This window comes from Panthera leo, chromosome A1, assembly GCF_018350215.1.
Source record: "Panthera leo isolate Ple1 chromosome A1, P.leo_Ple1_pat1.1, whole genome shotgun sequence".
Classification (NCBI taxonomy): domain Eukaryota; kingdom Metazoa; phylum Chordata; class Mammalia; order Carnivora; family Felidae; genus Panthera; species Panthera leo.
Genome location: NC_056679.1, coordinates 91977065 through 91998766, shown reverse-complemented (window position 1 = coordinate 91998766; position 21702 = coordinate 91977065). Strand labels below are relative to the sequence as shown.

Here is a 21702-nt window from a genome sequence, read left to right as displayed (position 1 = left end):
AAATTCCAGAAGGATCAAAGTCTTACATGTTAAAAAAAAATCATAAAAATCCTAGAGGAAAACAGACCCACGAATACAGAGAACAAACTGGTGGTTGCCAGAAGTGAGAGGGGGGTGGGAAAAATGGGTGAAGGGGAGTGAGAGATACAGGCTTTCAGTTATGGAATGACTAAGTCACAGGGATGAAAAGTACAGCATAGGGAATATAGTCAATGACACAGTAATATTGTTGTATGGTGACAGAGGGTAGTTATACTTGTCATGAGCACAGCATAACATATATAGAGAAGTTGAATCACTGGGTTGTGCACCTGAAACTCATGTAACACTGTGTGGCAATGATACCTCAATTAAAAAAAAAAATCCTAGGGGCGCCTGGGTGGCTCAGTCGGTTAAGTGTCCAACTTCAGCTCAAGTCATGATCTTGGGGTCTGTAGGTTCAAGCCCCACGTTGGGCTCTATGCTGACAGCTCAGAGCCTGGAGTCTTCTTCGGATTCTGTGTCTCCCTCTCTCTCTGCCTCTCCCCTGCTCACGCTCTCTCTCTCAAAAATAAATAAAGATTAAAAAAAATTTTTTAAAATCCTAGAGGAAAATTCCTTTCTAACCGTGGAGAGGGGAAGGTTTTTCCAACTACAGTTCATAATCCAGAAGCCATAAAATAAAAGTCTGAGTCAACCATATAAAAACAAAAAATGTCTAACAAGGCACAAAGCACTGGAAGCAAAAACAAAAGCCACGGGGAAAACTATTTCTGACTCATGTCACAAAGGCCGATATACCTTGACACAAAAATGCTCCTACCAATTAACCCTAAAAACATCAACAACTTATTAGAAAAATGGTCAAAGATATGAGGGGACAGTTCACAGAAAACATAAATAGCTTCTAAATATATGAAACAAAAGCAAATTTTCATTCATAATATAAGTAAAGAAGGTTAAAACTATAATCCCAGCAGAGTCTGATTTGGCAATGCTAATTAGGACTCAAAATGTATGTGCGGGGATGCCTGGGTGGCTCAGTCAGTTGAGCGTCTGACTCTTGATTTTGGTTTGCGTTATGATTCTGGAGTTGTGGAATTGAGCCCCGAGTTGGGCTCTGTGCTGAGAATGGAGCCTGTTTAAGATTCTTTCTTTCTTTCTCTCTCTCTCTCTCTCTCTCTCTCTCCCTGCCGCTTGTGCATGCACTCTTTCTCTCTCTAAAATAAATAAATAAATAAATAAATAAATAAATAAATAAATAAATAAAATGTATGTGTCGATTTCTGCAATGATCCTTCTAGGAATGTATTCTGTAGATGCATTAACGTATATGTAAAAGGACAGGTACATAAAAATATTCATAGCAGAACTATTTGTGATGGCCAATAATTAGAAACAGCACAATGAAACTGTGTAAAGAAAGGATGGTACAAGCCATAAAATACCTAGGAATAAATCTAACCAAAGAGGTGAAAAAATCTATACACTACAAACTATAGAAAGTTTATGAAAGAAATTAAAGAAGGCACAAAAAAATGGAAAAAGATTCCATGCTCCTGGATAGAAAGAACAAATACTGTTAAAATGTCGATACTACCCAAAGCAATCTACATATTCAATGCAATCCCTATCAAAATAACACCAGCATTCTTCACAGTTAGAACAAATAATCCTAACATTTGTATGGAACTAGAAAAGACCCTGGATAGCCAAAGCAATCTTGAAAAAGAAAACCAAAGCAGAAGGCATCACAATCCCGGACTTCAAGCTATAATACAAAGCTGTAATCATCAAGACATAATGGTACTGACACAAGAACAGACACTCAGATCAATGGAACAGAATGGAGAACCCAGAAATGGACCCACAAATGTATGGCCAACTAATCTTTGACAAAGCAGGAAAGAGTATCCAATGGAATAAAGACAGTGTTTTCAGCAAGTGGTGCTGGGAAAACTGGACAGTGACATGCAGAAGAATGAACCTGGACCACTTTCTTACACCAAACACAAAAATAAACTCAAAATGGATAAAAGACCTCAATGTAAGACAGGAAGCCATCAAAATCCTCGAGGAGAAAGCAGGCAAAAACCTCTCTCACCTTGGCCGCAGCAACTTCTTACTCAACACGTCTCCGGAGGCAACGGAAACAAAAGCAAAAATGAACTACTAGAATCTCATCAAAATAAAAAGCTTCTGCAAAGCGAAGGAAACAATCAGCAAAACTAAAAGGCAACCAACAGAATGGGAGAAGATATTTGCAAATGACATATCAGATAAAGGGTTAGTATCCAAAATCTATAAAGAACTTATCAAACTCAACACCCAAAAACAACTAATCCAGTGAAGAAATGGGCAAAAGACATGACTAGACACTTCTCCAAAGAAGACATCCAGATGGCTAATAGACACATGAAAAAATGCTCAACATCACTCATCATCAGGGAAATACAAATGAAAAGTTCAATGACATACCACCTCACACCTGTCAGAATGGCTCACATTAACAACTCAGGCAACAACAGATGTTGGCGAGGATGCGGAGAAAGAGGATCTCTTTTGCATTGCTGGTTGGAATGCAAGCTGGTGCAGCAACTCTGGAAAACAGCATGGAGGTTCCTCAAAAAACTAAAAATAGAACTACCCTATGACCCAGCAATTGCCTACTAGCTATTTATCCAAGGGATACAGGTGTGCTGTTTCGAAGGGGCACATGCACCCCAATGTTTATAGCAGTACTATCAACAATAGCCAAAGTATGGAAAGAGCCCAAATGCCCATTGATGAATGAATGGGTAAAGAAAGATGTGGTGTATATATATATATATATATATATATATATATATATATATATATATATATATACACACACACAATGGAGTATTACTCAGCAATCAAAAAGAATGAGATCTTGCCATTTGCAACTATGTAGATGGAACTAGAGGGTGTTATGCTAAGTGAAATTAGCCAGAGAAAGACAAATATCATATGACTTCACTCATATGAGGACTTTAAGACACAGAACAGATGAACATAAGGGAAGGGAAGCAAAAATAATATAAAAACAGGGAGGGGGACAAAACATAAGAGACTCTTAAATATGGAGAACAAACAGAGGGTTATTGGAGGGGTTGTGGGAGGAGGGATGGGCTAAATGGGTAAGGGACATTAAGGAATCTACTCCTGAAATCATTGTTGCACTATATGCTAACTAATTTGGATGTAAATTTAAAAAAAAAAAAAAAAGGATGGTACAGAGCAACTTTAAATGAACTATTATGCAGCTGTGAAAAGACTAATGTGATTCTATATGCTCTAATGGGGAATGATCTCCAAGGCATATTGTTACATTTTTATTTTTATTAAAAATTTTTAATTTATTAAATTTTTTAAACGTTTATTTATTTTTGAGAGACAGAGTATGAGCAGAGGAGGGGCAGAGGGAGAGAGGGAGACACAGAATCTGAAGCAGGCTCCAGGCTCTGAGCTGTCAGCCCACAGCCCAACGTGGTTCTTGAATTCATGAATCTCGAGATCATAACCTGAGCCGAAGTTGGACGCTTAACTGACTGAGCCACAAGGTGCTCCCTCCTCTTTTTCATTTTTTATTTTTATTTTAGAAAGAAAGAGTGCACATGAGCAGGGGAGAGGGGCAGAGGGACAAAGAATCTTAAGCAGGCTCCACACTCAGCATGGAGCCTGACAAGGGGCTCAATCCCGTGACCCTGGGATCATGACCTGAGCCGAAATCAAGAGTTGGATACTCAACCGACTGAGCTACCCAGGCGCCCCATATTGTTACCTCTTTAAAAAGGTATGGAACAGTATATTACTATGCAGCCATTGTGCTAAGAAGAAAACCTGGTAGGCTTTTGTTTGTATAAACATGGTACATCTCTGGTGTGGACACAGAAAGTAGAGCCTGCTTGGGATTCTCTCTCCCTCTCTCTCTGCCCCTCCTCTGCTTGTGCTCTCTCTTTCTCTCCCTCTCAAAATAAACAAACATTACAAAAAAAAAGAAAAAAGACAAAAATCCCCCCCCACAGCTCTCCTGCATGGCCCGCACCTCATTAATGCCTGTGCCCTTGGCCTCAGGATATTCACGTCCACCACGGCCCCGGCTTTATCAGCCTTCCATGACCATAAGACTGAAGACAGTGGTCACCAGGTTGCCTCCGAGTAGGGGAACCAAACGGCAGGAGAACAGAAGTGGTGGGGAGAGACTAACTTTTCAGCATGGAGCTCTTTCACATCACTGGATACTTGTGTGTGGCTTCCCAAGTCAGCAATGGCCATAAACTTTAACTGAAAATGGCTGGAGTAAGGTCTGTGTTTAAAAAAAAAAAATTTTTTTTAATATTTATTTATTTTTGAGAGACATAGCATGAGCAGGGGAGGGGCAGAAAGAGAGGGAGACACAGAATCTGAAGCAGGCTCCAGGTTCTGAGCTGTCAGCACAGAGCCCTATGCGGGGCTTGAACCCATCAACTGTGAGATCATGACCTGAGCTGAAGCTGGACACTTAACTGACTGAGCCACTCAGGCTCCCCTGGTCTGTGCTTTTTTTTAAAGAAAGCTACTTTATTTATTTATTTTTAAATGTTTATTTACTTTTGAGAGAGAGAGAGAAAGAGCGCGAGTGCACAAATGGGAGGGGCAGAGAGAGAGAGGGAGACACAGAATCCAAAGCAGGCTCCAGGCTCTGAGCTGTTAGCGCAGAGTCTGACGTGGGGCTTGAACTCACGAACGGTGAGATTGTGACCTGAGCCGAAGTCAGGTGCTGAACCGACTGAGCCACCTGGGCGCCCCTAGGTCTGTGTTTTTTTGTCTGATCTTCCAGCTTCGGCTGCCGTTTCTCACACTCACCTCTAAGCTCCCTCTAAAATAGCTTAGATTGGGATTATCATTCTGAGAGCCTGGAGGTTCTGAGTATGCACCTCGGGTCTGGCTGGAGGTATAGCCCAGGAGAAGGCACTGTTAGCATAACCATCACTCACTCACGAGTCCTCATGAGTGTTGGGAGCTATGCTGTTTTCCTCAACCGTCTCATTTAATCCCTGCTGCCTCCTCACTGGGCACGTGTTACCATGAGAAAACAGGCTCGGAAAGGCTGCCGTTGATCTGGGCAGAAGCCAAGCTGTCTGACTCTGAGCCTAACAAAGGGGGCGGAGGGAAACTGCTTTGGCAGACAGAGCTCTGATGTTGACTGAGCGTTCCCCGAGGTCCCCGGGCGGGTGTGTGGCTCGTCTGAAGTCACCACGGTGGTGAGGGCACAGCCCAGGTTAGAAGCATCCTTGTGGGACCCCAAGCCCAGGACACCATCCAGGTCTGCAGAGGGGTGGCCAGAGTGGGGGTGGTGGCATTCCAGAGAAGGAGCTTATCACTGGTGGACAGGTCACATGTAGCCCACCTGTGAGTCTCTGAAACAAACCAGCCGCCACCTCTCTTGGGCCCTACTGGCACCGCATCACAGGCCACCATTGCTTCACATCGGCACTACCCCCACAAGCCTCTGAACTGGCCTCTTCTGGGCACTGCAACCTGCCAATGAGTGGGGGCCTCTTAAAAATGCCCAACGCTTCCAGGGTTTCCCATGCACATGGAGTGACATCAAAACGCCCCTGTACAGGGGAGTCTGGGTGGCTCAGTCGGTTAAGCGTCTGACTCTTGATTTTGGCTCAGGTCATGATCTCACGGTTTGCGAGTTCGAGCCCCACGTCTGGCTCTGTGCGGGCAGTGTGGAGCCTGCTTGGGATTCTCTCTCCCTCTCTCTGTGCCCCTCCCCTGGTCATGCTGTCTCTCTCTCAAAATAAATAAACATTACAAAAAAAAAAAAAAAAGACAAAAATTCCCCTGCACAGCTCTCATCAACACCCGTGCCCTTGGCCTCAGGACATTCACATCCACCACATCCCCAGGCCGTGGCTTCATCAGCCTTGCATGACCATGAAACCAGAAGACATCTCATCCTTTGCCCTCACTGGTATCCATGACGGCTCTCTGGTGTTTCCCGCCTAAGCACTTATCATGATCCTTAATTATTAAATCCATTTCTTTGGGTGCCGATTATTGTCTGTGGGCCCCGCCAGCAAGGCAGCTCCCCAAGAGCTGGGACCCCACCTGCCTGCAGGTCGTCACCACTTCCAAGTCCGTGGCACCTGACTTCACAGCACAGGGTTGGGCCATGCTGGCCGCAGCCCCTGGAGTCGTGGAGTGATGGATAGGGCGGAGGGGTTGGCTCAGGCCGTCCAGGGGTCCCTGCTCAGAAAGCGAAGCTGGCTGCAGGGCCTCCATCCAACCGCGTCGCCCCACCCAGTGCCCCGGTCCCACTCTGCGTGCAGCTTGCAAACATGTGTTCCAGGCATCGCCTGGATCTGTTGGCTTTGCCATCAGGAATGTGGGAGCAATTAAGAGCCAGATGACTTGGGAAATAAATAAAATGGGGCAGGGTAGAGGGTTCACTGATCCTGTGGCCTCTTTAACTGAACTGATGTTTGTAGCCCAATAGGGTTTTCCAAACCTGGAGCTGTTAGTCCCTCTGGGGAATAAACATTTCCCGAGTGTTTCCCGCAGGTTATATTCCTGGAAAAGGAGAGTGGGAAGAATATTTCCCATAGCCTGGCAGGTGTCCAGCCCACACACTGGAGGGTGGGGGGCGGCCTTGGTGCCTGAGGCTGCTGGGGCCATCGTCCCTGCGGACAGCCCACACCTGCTCCTCTGTGTTGCGCCTGGACTCCTAAGTCCCGCTCAGCTTGCTCCCTTCTCTTTCCAACGGGCCTGGCTCTGAACCGGCCCTCCCCCTCTCCCCACTCAGTCTGCTCCAGGGCAGAGGCTTCGAAGCCTTGGAAGGCTTGGCCACCATGAAGACAACGGTCTTCAGCCACGCTTCTCTGGAGCTGTCCCCGATGGAGCAGAGTGGGCCAAGGGCTTTTAAACCGAGTTTGTGGGTAGATGAAATGAGGCTTGCAGGTTGACAAATCCGGAGCCGGTAATGAGTCCAAGAGTTGGCACTTAGCTCAGGTCTCCGGCCCGGATTTAATTAGGCTAGTACTATCAGGGAGTACAGAGGCTTTAGAATCCCAGCCCTGAGGAACTCTAGATCTGGAGCACATGCCTGTTCTCCCTGAGGCAAGGAATGCTCCCTATCTCTGCCTCTCTGGACTGCTACAAAGCCTTGAGTGACACACTGTGCATGTGTAAAGTGCCCGGGACAGCAGTGGCACAGAAGAGGCACCAAAACCCAATGCTGGCTAGAATTACGGTATTCTTTTTTAATTCTTTTAGTGTTTGTTTATTTTTGAGAGACAGAGAGACAGAGAAGACAGAATGCGAGCTGGGGAGGGGCAGAGAGAGAGGGAGACACAGAATCTGAAACAGGCTTCAGGCTCTGAGCTGTCAGCACAGAGCCAGACGCAGGGCTCAAACACATGAACGGTGAGATCGTGACCTGAGCCGAAGTTGGACGCTTAAGAAACTGAGCCACCCAGGCACCCCTCTTTTTTTTATTTTAAAGTTTATTTATTCATTTTGAGAGAGAGAGAGACAGACAGAGAGAGAGAGAGAGAGAGAGAGAGAGAGAGAGAATCCCAAGTGGGCTCTGCACTGTCAGTGCAGAACCCCATGCAGGGCTCAATCTCACGAACTCTGAGATCATGACCTGGGCCTAAACCAAGAGTTGGGTGCTTAACTGACTGAGCCACCCAGGCGCCCCATTAACCGCTATATTTTCTTCTAAGGATTTATACTTTTCCCTCTTACATGTAGGTCTATGACACGTTTTGAGTTAATTTTTATATGCTGTGAGGAAGAAATCCAGCTTTATTCTTGTGCATTTAGTTGCCCGAGTACCATTGAATTGTTTCACATTCTTGTAAAAAATAGTGATGGTAAATGTAAGGATTTACTTCTGGAATCTCAATTCTATTCTGTTGACCTATGTATCTTATGTCTACACCACACTACCTTGATACTGAAGCTTTGTGTTAAGTTTTAGAATTGGGAAGTGTGAAGCCTTTACTTTTGTTTTACCTTTTCAAGGTGTTTTGGCTATTCTGGATGCTTTGCATTTCCATATGAATTTGAGGATCAGTTAGTTAATTTCTAAAAAAAAATCAACTGGGATTTTGATAGGGATTGCATTGAAACTGTAGATTAATTTGTGGAGTATTGCCATATTAACATTCTATTATCTTCCAATCCATGAATATGGGATGTCCTACCATTTATTCAGGTCTTTTTAAATTTCTTTCAACAATATTTTATAGTTTTCAGTGTACAAGCTTATACTTATTTTATTAAATTCATTACTGAGTATTTTATTCTTTTTCATGCTTTTGTAAATGGAAATTGTTTTCTTAGTTTCATTTAAACATTCTTTATTGCTAGTGTGTAGAAATACAATTGAGCTTTAAAATATTGATCTTGTATTATGCAACCTTGCTGACCATGTTTATCAGCTTTTATAATTTTTCTGTGGATTCTTTATATAAATAAATAAATAAATAAATAGTGTGAACCAAAAGACACTCAACATCATAATCATTAAGGCAACGCAAATCGAGACCACAATGAGACATCGCCTTACATCCATTAGATAAAATGGCTACTATAAAAAAAAATAGTGGCTCAGTCAGTTGGGGGTCCAACTCTTGATTTTGGCTCAGGTCATGATCTCACAGTTTGTGGGATCAAGCTCCGTGTCCGGCTCTCCACTGACAGTGTGGGATTCTCTCTTTCCCTCTCTCTGCCCCTCCCCTGCCTGCACATGCACGTGCTCTCTCTGTCTCTAAAAATAACCAAACTAAAATCAGAAAAGAACAAGTGTTAGTAAGGATGTGGAAAAATTGGAACCTTTGCGTTCTGTTGGTGGGTTTACGTCTGGACTCTTGATTCTGATTCATTAGTCTACATGCTTAAAGGTGTCTATTTTTATACCAGCACCATACTGTTTTGATTTCTATAGTTTTATAATATAGTTTGAAATCAGGACATGTGATGCCTCTGGCTTTGTTCTTCTTTCTCAGATTTCTTGGGGTATTTGGGGTTTTAAAAATCCATTTCCATTTAATGTAATTGCTCAGGAGACAGGATTTATGTGTGCTAATTTCTTATTTAATTTCTCTATATTTTATGTCTTTGTTGTCCCTCTATTACTCCATTACTGCTTCTTTTTTTAAAAACAGATATTTTATAAGTGTACCATTTTAATTCCCTTGTTTCCCTTGCCATATTTTTGGAATAATTTTCTTAGTGGTTTCCCTGGAGTTTATAAATACCATCTTAATAAATAATCTGGTTTACATGAGTAACAATTCACTTTCAACTGTACACAAATACTTTGCTCCAATAAAGCTGTGTTTGTTATCTCCTTCTTTGTACTTTTAGTGTACTTTTATGAAATTACCATTTCACGTGTCATAAGCCTATCAGCAGTTTTATCATTATTGCTTCATGCAACTGGCTTTAAATCAGAAGACAGAAAAGAGTTACAAATAAAAATTCATTTATACTGTCTCTCATATTCACCTATGTAACTAACTCACTAAAGCTCTTTATTTCTATATGTGGATTCAATTGCTGTCTAATGTCCTTTTATTTCAGATTGAAGGAATCCCTTTATTGCGTGTAAGTCAGGCTGATAGAAATCAATTCTCTCCATTTTTTGTTTATCTAGGCTGTCTTTTTTTTAAATTTTTTAAATGTTTTTTTTTTAATTTATTTTTGACACAGAGAGAGAGAGAGAGAGAGAGAGCAAGTGTGCATGAGCGGGGGAGGGGCAGAGAGAGAGGGAGACACAGAATCTGAAGCAGGCTCCCAGCTCCGAGCTGTCAGCACAGAGCCTGACGTGGGGCTCGAACTCACAGACCGCGAAATCATGACCTGAGCTGAAGTTGGATGCTCAACTGATGGAGCCACCCAGGCACCCCGCGACACGTCTTAATTTCTCTCACTTTTGCAGTATACTTTTGCTATAGATTTCTCTGTTAATAGTTTTTTCTCCCCACCACTTTGAATATGTCATCTGTATTGACTTTTGAGTCACGTTTTTCATTATTTCTAAGGAGAAATCAGCTATTAACCTTATCCAGGATCCCTTTACTGTGACGAGTCATTCGAGATTCTCTCTTCATTTTTTCCTTTTGGCAGCGTGGCTATGATATTCTTAAGTGTGGATCTCTTCTGAGTTTATCCTGTGTGGAGTTCGTTAAGCTTCTTGGATGTGTAGATGGATATTTTTGTTTCTATTTGGGAAGTTTGGGGCCACTAGTTGCTCATATATTCCTTCTGCCTCTTTCTCTGTCTTCTCCCCTTTCTCAGGCCTTTGTTATGGGTATATCAGCACACTTGACAGTTTCCCACAGATCTCTGAGACTCTGTTCATTTTTTTTCATATTTTTTAATCTTCCTTAGACAGGATCATCTCAACAGACCTATCTTCAAGTTTGTTGATGCTTTCTTCTGCCAGCCCAAATCCACTATTGAACCTTTTCAGTGAATTTTTCATTTCAGTGATTGCAATTTACAGCTTCAGAATTTCTATTTGGTTCTTTTTTTTAATACTTTTTATCTATTAATATTCTCCATTTGGTGGTACATAATTCTTCTGCTTTCCTTTAATTCCTTAGAGTTGGTTCCCTTTAGTTCTTCAAACATAATTTATAATAGTCCACATAAAATCTTTGTCTAGTAAGCATCTGGGATTCCTCAGAGACAGTTTTCATTGTCTGCATTTCCCCCTTTTTCATTGCTGTACTTTCTTGTGTCTTTGTGTGTCTTATAATTTTCTGTTAAAAACTGGGCGTTTAAAATAATCTGATGTGGTGACTCTGGAAATTAGATCCCCACCCTCCTTTCCAAGATTTGTTGTTGCTCTTTGTTTGTTGAGGGGTTTTCCTGGACCAATTCTCCAAAGTGTATGCTCTTTGTCATGTGCAGCTACTGAATTCTGTCTTGGTTAGCTTCATGGTCAGCATGGACAGAGGTTTCCTTTAATGCCTTGACCCAACAGGTCCCCCATTCTGTGCCAAGGGGCTCTGTGTGTGTGTTGGAGCACAACTTCAGTACACCGCCAGGTTACAACTCTCCCTTGGCCTTTACTTCCTGCTTGAGCAGGGCCTCGAGGTCAGCCAGAAGGGAGAGATTGGGGCTCTCTCAGGTCTCTGGTGGACATGTACACAGCCCTGCACATGCAATTGCTTTCTGGATTCCCAAGAATATGCTGGAACCTTTCAAAGCCCCTTTCAGTGGCTCATCCCCTAGATTTTCATTCAAGTTTTTGTGTCAGTTTCTTGCTTGCTCCTACTGGTATTGCTACCTTAGGCAGCTGCAATGTTAAACAATTGCTGCTGAGTGTTTTCGGCAAGCACTCTGGGATACAGCTTTTCCCAGTGAGCTCGGCATAAGGTCAAATAAAGACAGGTCCTATGTATGGGCTTTTCCTGGAAGCTGACAGCTGGTGACAATTCTTTGGGAATAAGCATTTGGGGAGCCTCAAATTGTTTTGCTTCCTCCATGGCTGCTACTTTTCATAGGTACCATGGTTGTGAGATTGATGTTTTTTTTTTTTTAATTTTTTTTTAATGTTTATTTATTTTTGAGACAGAGAGAGACAGAGCATGAATGGGGGAGGGTCAGAGAGAGAGGGAGACACAGAATCTGAAGCATGCTCCAGGCTCTGAGCTGTAAGCACAGAGCCTGACGCGGGGCTCGAACTCACGGACCGTGAGATCATGACCTGAGCCGAAGTCGGACGCTTAACCGACTGAGCCACCCAGGCGCCCCGAGATTGATGGTTTTTAAGGCTACCATGGGGCTGGGAAATGGGCAAGTTAAAATGCTAAAACCTCCCTGTTCTTAGCAAGATTTTTGTCTTGAATAAACATTTCTTGGGTTGTTACCAGATTTTAATTTCCAGAACTCTGAAAAGGTCCATTTTTCCCCCTAGTATTCTTGCTGCAGATTTTCAGAAGTCCTTATTCTACCATTCCAGAAATGCCTCTTTTACTGAATTTTTAGAAAGGGTTTCTTGGGGTCAAGGTAGATTAAAAACCCTAATACTGACATGGCAAGGCAGACCTGTGTGATTGTAACAGAGCCAGTATGTGGCTATCTGTTAAAGTCCCAGTTCTTTTTTTTTTTTTTTTTAAGTTCTAGTTGTTAAATCACAGAAACTTCTGGAACTCTGAGACTTATTTGTCTCTACAGGTTTAGCACAGGCATCAGCCAAACCGATTAGATTGATTTGTCCTTGTCTCTTACTGCTTCCTAACCCTTTATTCTCCATTTGCCCACGAATCTCTCTTTCTCTTTTCCTCCTCCCTTTCCTCCCTCCTTCCTGTCAACAAGCATTTATTGACATCTCCTGAGTGCCTAGGGATTCAATCCTTGCTCTGAAGAGCCCATGCTTTGGTGGAGAAGGACAGGTGTGCAAAACAGACCACCACAACCAGGTACAGAAGTGCTGGGACCGGGGGAGGAATCTGGGGATGCGGAAGCCGGGGAGAGTGGATGATTTTGGGGAAAGGAGGGTCTGGACGGAAAAAGGATCCTGCCCAAGGTCCCTAGTTCCCCAGAGTGCAAGAGCAGTGCTGAGAAATGGGGGAGATGAGAAATCCATTCCATCACGACGGAAATGCATAAACACGGCAGGGCCCTGAAGGCATTTTCCAGGCAAAGGCTCCCACAGGCAGGGTCAGCTCTGTCTGCAGGTTTGTGGCCACAGCAGCAGCAGGAAGGCATCTCGGCCAGATTACTGGCCCACCAGACAAAAAGAGCCTTTCTCCCTGGGACACAGGAAAAGGCCTGGTTTGTACAAGGGAAGGCGCCACAGCCAGGATGTGCATGTGCGTGAAACTATCTGGAAATAAACAGGAGGTCCAGCCCAAGCTAATCCAAGAGGGACATCTGCTCTGTGCCACTCACACCATTCCCTGACAGGCAGGGGATCAGGACCCGTCATGGGAAAAGGCAGGGAAGGGAGGGGGTGTTGCCCCTCCCTTGCCCAGCAGCTGACCTTAGACAAGACACTTCTCCCCTTGGAGCCTCAGTTTCTTTATCTACAAAATGGGGATGATAACATATTCTTATCTTTTGCAGCGTTCTGTGAGGGTCACACGAGATGAAGGACTTGAAAGGACCCGGCACAGAGGCCAAGTAAATCCTGGTCTTTCTTTGACTTTTAGACTGTGTTAAACCCGAGTCATAATTCGAATGGATTTTTGGAGTAATATACTTCGTTCTCAAAAAAGTCACTATGTATTAAAGGGCATCAGAAGCCTACAATAAAATGCAACGAAACCTTTTACATGGTAGAAAGGAGGACTGAGTGGTGAAGTGTGTTTTTGGAGAGCCAGTGGTGTGTGTGTGTGTGTGTGTGTGTTGGGGGAGTGATTACACACAAAACCAGTGAAGAAAAAAAATAGTAAAGAAAAGTGGCACTCTAACACAAAGCAGGCTTCAGCTCTGGAAGTCAAAGCAAGCAGAGAACCGTGAAGGGCATTTCCTAGTAATGAACTCTGGGGAGTTTATCTGGAAGTCCTCTCGGTAAGGAATTAGATAAGGCAAGCAGGCAGCAGTAGGAGAGGCGGGAAGCCCACGCCCAGTGCCAGGGAGAAGAGTCTGATTCAAGGAGAGAACTTCCCCATTTCCCCCTGGGGTGCAATCTGCTTGGTGGTGGGTCCCTCTGGCATCACCAGCACACTCTCCTGGTGAAGTTGCTTAGAGGCTGAGCATGTGCTCATTCACTCTGTGCATGTTTATACTGTGCATATAGTATATGCACACATATACTGTGCATATAGCTGAGCATGTGCTCATTCACTCTGTGCATGTTCGTTCCGGAGCCTGCTGTGTGCCAGGCTCCGGACTGGGTGCTGAAGACTCAGGTGGGGGTTGGGGGGTGGGTAGAGCCCACAGCCAGCGGGGTTAGAGAAGGCTTTTTGGAGGAGATGCCTGAACTAGCTTTAAGGGCAAAGAGTAATGAACTTGGCCCAAGAGCCCAGGTAGAGGGGGGAGATTGACAGGGACTTGGCATGGGGGATGGGGAAAGGGAGGGAGGTCAGGGATGCTGTCCTGGAGTCTGCACAGGGAACTGGTGGCTGGAGTCTCCCCATGACGATGATGATGACAGGGAGCCAGAGGAGAGCAGGTGGGGGTTGCTGGGTTCATTGGGGCAAAGTCCAACCTCCGGGCTGGAGACGACTTGGGTGGAGGCATCATCAGCGTCACAAGAGAGCTGGAGCCACAGGGGTGTCAGAAAGGACAGAAGAGCGTCTCTGGCAGGCTGGTTTGAGAAGTAAGGGTCCCAGAGAACAGGCAGAGAGGGAGGGTGGGAGATGAGGGAGAAAAGGCCGGCCAGAGCTCACCAGGAGACCTTGGATGATGGAAGGGGAGGTGGGGAGCTGGGTGGGGACAGGGTGTGGGGAAGCTTCTAGAAGCTTCACTGCCATGGGGGTGTGCAGGGTGAGTACATTTTGGGTGAAATGAAGGTGGCAGAAGCGTGTGGCAGGAAGGTGGAGGACGCCCCTCTTGGCACTCTGTCAGGCCTCGGGAGGGCAGGGGACACTCACAGGAGGGCTGTCGCATTGCGTGGAGAGACAGGGGTCTGGTGGAACTATCAGTGGCCCCCACAAAGGAGAGAGAGTGTTTCAGAGGCTGATCATGACATTCAGGGAATGGCCAAGGGCACAGAGGGACTGTCACTGGCATTGCAGGTGCCAAGAAGCCAAGAAAGGAGGTACCTGACACTGTGGCTCTGGGGACAGTGGCCAGTTGGAAGGCAGAGGAAGACCTGGCCCCAGGGCCACGCGTCCTGTGTTATGGGGGTGGGGGGGCGTGCAGGGACTGGCACCTCCAGCCAGGTCCCAGGTCTCGATGAGGGCAGACTTCCAGGCCCGGGTTTGGAAACTAAGCAAACGTGGGGACTCACCAGGGTCGCCTCTTCTTCCAGCCTTGCCGCGCCGTCCGGGGGGTCCTAGACAGGAAAATAAGGACAGACTGGTTGAGAAAGGAAGCCAGTGGGCTTGGGCGCAGCAACCCCCGTCTCCCCCCAGCCCTGGCGTCCCGGGCCTGCCCACTGCCCTCACATCCGTGGTTCGCTTAGTCTCTCACAAGTCATTCCCCACCTGAAGAGACTGACTACCCAGAGACTCAGGAGGCAGAAGAGTCTGGAGCTGAGAAACCTGGTCTAGGAGAAGAATAAAGCCGGAACTGAGAGTCCCCTTGCCAAAGGCCTGACAAGTGCTTTTTAATATTCCCTAACATAAAACATCAGAGACAACACATCCCATAGAGACACTATCATGGTTTCCAAATGCCAAAACTCGGTAACATCAGGTGCCGTCCTGTCTACTGACTGACTGTTCTTACTTCGCTGGCTAGAGCCTTCGGCACCTCCCTCCCCCACGGACCCGGGGAGCTGCTCATGAATTTCTCCTAATTGATCGTAGGTAATGGCCACACCAATGTGCAACGTCCTCCATCTATAGTTTTTTTTTTTTTAAGTTTATTTATTTATTCATTTATTTTGAGAGACAGAGCACGAGCTGGGGAGGGGGAGATAAGAGAGGGAGAGAGAGAATCCCAAGCAGGCCCCCAACCTTCAGCGAGGAGCCCAGTGAGGGGCTCGAATTCACAAACCACGAGACCATGACCTGAGCCCGAACCAAGAGTCGGATGCTCAACCAGCTGAGCCACCCAGGCACCCCCTCCATCTACAGGTTTTTAAGCCTTTCTGAATTTGTGACTCGGACCACCCTGGCCTCCGCCTTCTCCCTGCTCTGCCCACGTGGGTCCCCCCCACTCAGCAACCACAACGCTGAAGGAGGGGAATGCTGATCAGCCAGCCCCTCTGCCCCAGGTCAGGGGTCCGTTTTCTCAGGTGCTGGGGGAAAAGGTATGCAGAAGTGAAGTCATGTGTACTAGACTTCCATTTGAGATGGCATGTGATACCTCTCCTTCCACGGTGCCCACCCACTGCATGGCGGCCTGGTGGGACACGGATAGGGTAGATCCGCAGATCCACAGGCTATGCCTGTATTACAAGGAACTACCCCTTCCTATAAAAGTCGACCTTGAACTCCCTCCAAAATCCCTCAGCACAACCACAGAGGAGAGACTGAGGCTGGCCACAAATCAGGTCTGAGGCAGGATGGTTTACTAAGAAATTCATGTGTATGAACTTTCCTTCCTTTCTCTTGTTGTCAAGCGTGCAGTCATGGGGCACCCTGGCCCAGGGATCGGGACTGGGCATAAAAACAGAAGCAGCCCCAGGTCAGTGGCACTTCTAGACTTTTGTTGAGGCACAGTCCTGGATGAAGAGGAGGGAGCATCTTTACGGAAAAGAGAGAGAGAAGAGAGAGACTCCGCTGGATGTGGAAGATGCCCCTCAGTGCTATGTTGACTCTAAAACCTTTGCAGGCCTGGGGGTGGGTGAGGATGGATTTCTTTCTTTCTTTTTTTTTTTTTAATGTTTATTTATTTTTGACAGAGAGAGTGCAAGTGGGGGAGGGGAAGAGAGACAGGGAGACACAGAATCTGAAGCAGGCTCTGGGCTCTGAGCTATCAGTACAGAGCCCATTGCAGGGCTCGAACCCATGAACCACGAGATAATGACCTGAGCCAAAGTGGGCCGCTTAACCGACTGAGGCACCCAGGCGCCCTGCTTTTTTCTTTTTTTTTTTTAATGTTTATTTATTTTTGAGAGACAGAGAGACAGGGCATGAGTGGGGGAAGGGCAGAGAGAGAGGGAGACACAGAATCCAAAGCAGGCTCCGGGCTCTGAGCTATCAGTACAGAGCCCGTTGGGGGCTCAAACCCATGAACCACAAGATCATGACTTGAGCCGAAGTCGGGCACTTAACTGACTGAGCCGCCGAGGTGCCCCGAGGATGGATTTCTTGCCAGTCTCATGGATGGGTGTTTGAAGTCAGCATGGTTAAGCATAACTTATTAAAGATGAGAAATGCGCTATTTCTTGCACTCTTGAGTTTGCCATTCAAACAAATTTTCGTTGTGTTCAAAGACACAACATAAAATGTACCATCTTAGCCATTTTTAAGTGTCCAGTACAGAAGTGTTAACAACACACACATAGTGCAATGGAGCTCTAGGACTTTGTCATCTTGCAGGATTCGAAACTCTATCTATGGAACAACTCCCCTTTCCCTATTCTCCAGCTCCGGGCAAATTCTGCGTTGTTTCTAAGAGTTTGCTTGTTCTAGGTGTCTCATAGAATGCAATCATACAGTATTTGTCTTTTTGTGACTGGCTTGTTTTACTTAATGTAATGTCCTCAGAGTTCATCCATGTGGTAGCAGGTGACAATTTCCTTCTTTTTTTTTTTATGAGGTGAATAAATATTCCACTGTAAGCATACACCGCTTTTTAAAGTTTTATTTATTAATTTTGAATAAGAGAGAGAGAGAGAAAGCACAAGTAGAGGAGGAACAGAGAGAGAAGGAGAGAGAATCTCAAGCAGGCTCTGCACTATCATCACAGAGCCCAAAGTGGGGCTCAAACTCACGAACTGTGAGCCGAAATCAAGAATCGGATGCTTTAAAAAAAAGAAAAAAGAATCGGACACTTAACCGACTGAGCCCCCTGGGCACCCCCATACACCACATTTTCTTGATCCATTCACCTCATCTGGTGATGGACACTTGGGTTGCTTCTACCTCTTGACCATTGTGAACAGCACTGCAATGAACATGCGTGTGCAACCATCTCTTCAAGATCCGGGTGTCAATGCTTTTGGCTATATACTTGCAAGCAGAGTTGCTGGGTCATACAGTAATTCCATTTTTAATTTTTTGAGGCACCTCCATCCTGTCTTCTATGCTGACAATACCATTTTATGTTCCCACCAACAGTGCACAAAGGCTTCAATTTCTCTACGGGCTCGCTGACCCTTGTTATTTTGTTTTGTCTTGTTTTGTTTTGCTTTTTGGTAGTGGCCACTCTAATGAGTATGATGTGATATCTCATTGTGGTTTTAATTTGCATTTCCTTAATAATTAGTGATGTCGAGCATCTCTTCATATACCTGTTGGCTATTTGTATGTGTATGTCTTCTTTGGAGAAATGTCTATTCAAGCAAGCCCTTTACCCATTTTGTTTTAATTTTTTTTAATGTTTGGTTTATTTTATTTTTTTTAAGAAAGAGAGAAACAGAGAGTGAGAGGGGAAGAGAGAGAGACACACACAGAATCCAAAGCAGGCTCCAGGCTCTGAGCTGCCAGCACAGAGCCCTATGCGGGGCTCGAACCCAAGAACTGTGAGATCATGACCTGAGCCGAAGTCAGACACTCAACTGACTGAGCCACCCAGGCGCCCGCCCTTTGCTCATTTTTTAGTTGGATTTTTGTGGTCATTGTTGAGTGGCAGGAGTTCCCATCTTCTGGATATTAACCCCTTATCAGGCACGTGGTATGCAAACATCATCTCCCATTCTGCAAGTTGCCTTTGTGCTGTTGATTTTTCCCTCTGCTGGGCTGGAGTTTTTAAGTTTGATGTAGCTCAGTTTGTCTATCTTTGCTTTTGTTGCCTTTTTAACCTTTTGAGTTAATTTTTATCTATGGTGTGAGGTAAGGGCCCTGGTGCTTCATTCTTTTTCCTGTGGATATTCAGTTTCCCAACACCATTTGTTGAAGAGACTGTCTTTTCCCCACTGTATAGCCTTGGCATCTTTGCTGAAGATATTTTGTCCATATAAAGGATGCACCCCTGAGTTTTGAGAGCAGAAGCTCATGCCAGTTACATGGCCCTTGATTTTCCTTGATACTGGACACAGCCCTTGAGTTTTGTACTGGAGTCGCCCAAGGGCCATGTCGACTAGGTAAGGCACTCTCATAACAGAGTAGTGAGGGATTTTCAGTTCACGGAGCACCTCCATGTCCATGACCTCAGATGGGACCTGTGATGCCCATGTTGTCCGGTCACCTGCCAACCTGACATCTCCCCGTTGACATCTCAGGCCCACTGAGGCCAAAACATACATCCCGGTCTCCTCCCCAGCTCCTGTATGGGGCTGACTGGGCCTGGGAACCTTGTACAGCTGGCCTGGTGTTAGGCCTTCTCTCCTCTCAGGGCACATCTGTTTTCAGGCAAAGCGAGAGTGTGGGAACAGGAACCCCCACTGGCACACACAGCATCACGCTCCTCTGCTTGTAGGAGGGAAAAGGCCCACGTTCACTCGCAAGGCCCAGCGCCCTGGCTTCTGGCTTCCGGGCTTTCACCAGGTTACAGAGGCTCATGCTTGGCTCTGCCTCAGGCTGAGCTCTTGAGGGACATGGCAAAAAAGGGGCCCGTGAGTGGAAGAGTGAGCCAGGCTCTTCCTGGGCCTGAGAGCTAAAGCACACCATGGCTTCCTGCTGGTCACTACTGGGTCCGACTGTAAAAGTCTCATCTTGCATAACTCAAGCCAGATGAAGACATTTGCCTTCGCCGAGGCGGCTGAACTAATGGATTTGTCTGGTGGTTCTCCCAGGTGGCACGGTTAGGCAGAAGGCTTGATGAAGAGGGGGGCTAAGCAGGCGAGTGGCTGCCCAGGCAGAGTGGGACGCCCACCTCCCAGAGGCTATGGACAAGTTCCCAGCGGGCCTGGAGTGGGGCAGGGCCTGGGTATTGCTGGGCACCCTGGGCCTGTGGGGCTGCAGGACCTGGGTATTGCTGGGCACCCTGGGCCTGTGGGGCTGCAGGCTTCACAGGACTCCCAAATGAAAGGGTCTCGGTAGAGAAAGAGAAGGAGCCTGATGCTTTTGAACCCACTCTGAGGCCAGCCCAAACCAGATACTGGAGTCTTCTGTGTGAGCAACTCACAGATTGACAACTGGTCAACCCTTTGTGCAAACAAACAAAGGAGGGCCCTGGCCCAGTGGTTTGCCCCAGAGCTTTCTCCTCATTGTTTTTCTTCTTTTCTTTCCTTTCTGGAGTGGGGGAAAACCTCTCCCATGGCTAGCACAGATTCAGACATCCAGGTTGCCCTGGGAAGCATCTGGAAGCATGTTTTGAGTGGCCTGCCTACATACAGATGGGGAAACTGAGGCTTTCCGGGGGAAGACAGGCCTTGCCCAAGGATGATGCTCTTGGGAAAATGGTTTCCAGCTGGAAAATCCATCCATGATGAAGACCAGCTTCTGCTGTTTTCCCCACCTCTGTGCGGAACCCATACACTGCTGGGTCGGGATTTGGCAGCTGTGGGGACCCCAGTGTTTAACCGTGAATGCTGCCATGGTGGCACCTTGGAGGTGTCCTTCCAGAGGCTGTGTGCCACAGACACCAGCAAGGCAGTGGCTGCCTAGGAGGGGAAAAGACATGACTCATGAGTGATATGTAAGCTGTTTACCTGGAGGAGTTACTCAACCTCTCTGAGCCCTAGGTTCCCAACCCACGAGGGTGAAATTTTAGGGGTGATGGAATTAGAGCTGCCTTGCAGAACTGTTAAACAGAAGAGCTGTCAGCAGACACACCAGCTTGGGGGGCACAAATGAGGTGCCTATTTGGGATCCCAGTAAGTAACTGGCTGGAGGGGGGCCTTTGGGCCTTCAGAACACGGGGTCCTGATGTAAACGGGCTCTCATGTGTCCACCAGGGTGGGTAAAGCTTGAGACACAGTGGCTCTACTTCAGGGACTTCATGGGCAGGGCTTTGTCTGGGGATTTTCCATGTCCCTCCTCGCGGTCTAAGGAGCTAGGGATCAGGATGCAGGGGTCAAATGGTTTGGGAATGGGGTTCCTGAAAGAAATCCTCGGTTTTCAGGCCAAGCCCCGGCTCCAGATTGCTGTGGAATGACCTGTGACCACCAACTGCACATGAAGTAACCAGGGAGAACGATGGTTTTCTCGAGCACTGTTCGAAGCCAGACAAAATGGAATGATTTCTAACTCATAAAAATCTGGAGAACTCATGCCACCGACCAGCTCCAAAGGGGGGGCCCAAACCCCAGCAGGCTTCCCTTGGAGGTGTCAAGCCCAAGGATGTAGCTCTCAAAGCGGTGGTCTCCTCAAGCCTCGATGGCACTAACTGCCCCCAGGACCCCTCCTCCAGCAATGTCTGCCTTACTGCGGCCCTGGGGCTGCCCGCCCAGCCAGGCCATATACGGGCCAGCCTGCCCAGGCCCGTGTTCTGTGGGCCACTCAGCCCTCAGCCCTTCCCATGCTCCTCCCTCCTGCCAGCCCCTAAGGCCAGGTGGCTTTTTGTGTAATTCATCTTATTGAATCTACATACAGTTCTAGAAAACGCTTTCATCCCTTCCCACACCGTTTCCCCTAAAGACTAGGGAAAATGAGGTTCAGAGACGTCAAGAAATGCTGCCAGAGGCAACAGAAAAGGTGGAAGCAACCCAAATGTCTATGGATGGGTGAACGGATGAAGAAAATGTGATGTATGCACACAACAGAATATTATTCAGCCTTAAAAAGGAGAGCATTCTGACATGTGCCACAATATGGGTGAACTTTGAGGACATCACGTCAGGTGAAATCAGCCCATCACAAAAGGACAAATACTATTATGATTGCCCTCATACGAGGTACCTGGAGTTGTCAAATTCATAGAGACAAAAAGAAGGGTGGTTGGCAGGGACTGGGTGGGGGGGCATGGGGACTTAGTGTTTAATGGGGACAGGGTTTCCTGTCAGGATGATGAAAAAGTTCTGGAAACAGATAGTAGTGATGGTTGAACAACATCGTGAATATACTTCATGCCACTGGCTTATAGCACTTA

General features: G+C 46.4%; 1 protein-coding gene across 1 annotated transcript in view; it reads right to left on the bottom strand.

Annotated features, from left to right (window-relative positions):
• The window catches only part of COL23A1 (collagen type XXIII alpha 1 chain), a 357994-nt gene that overhangs the window by 53234 nt on the left and 283058 nt on the right, over window positions 1-21702 (bottom strand). The window contains exon 3 of the mRNA XM_042933054.1: window positions 14909-14953. Coding sequence (XP_042788988.1) covers window positions 14909-14953 — 45 coding nt within the window. The remainder of the gene's footprint in view (window positions 1-14908; window positions 14954-21702) is intronic.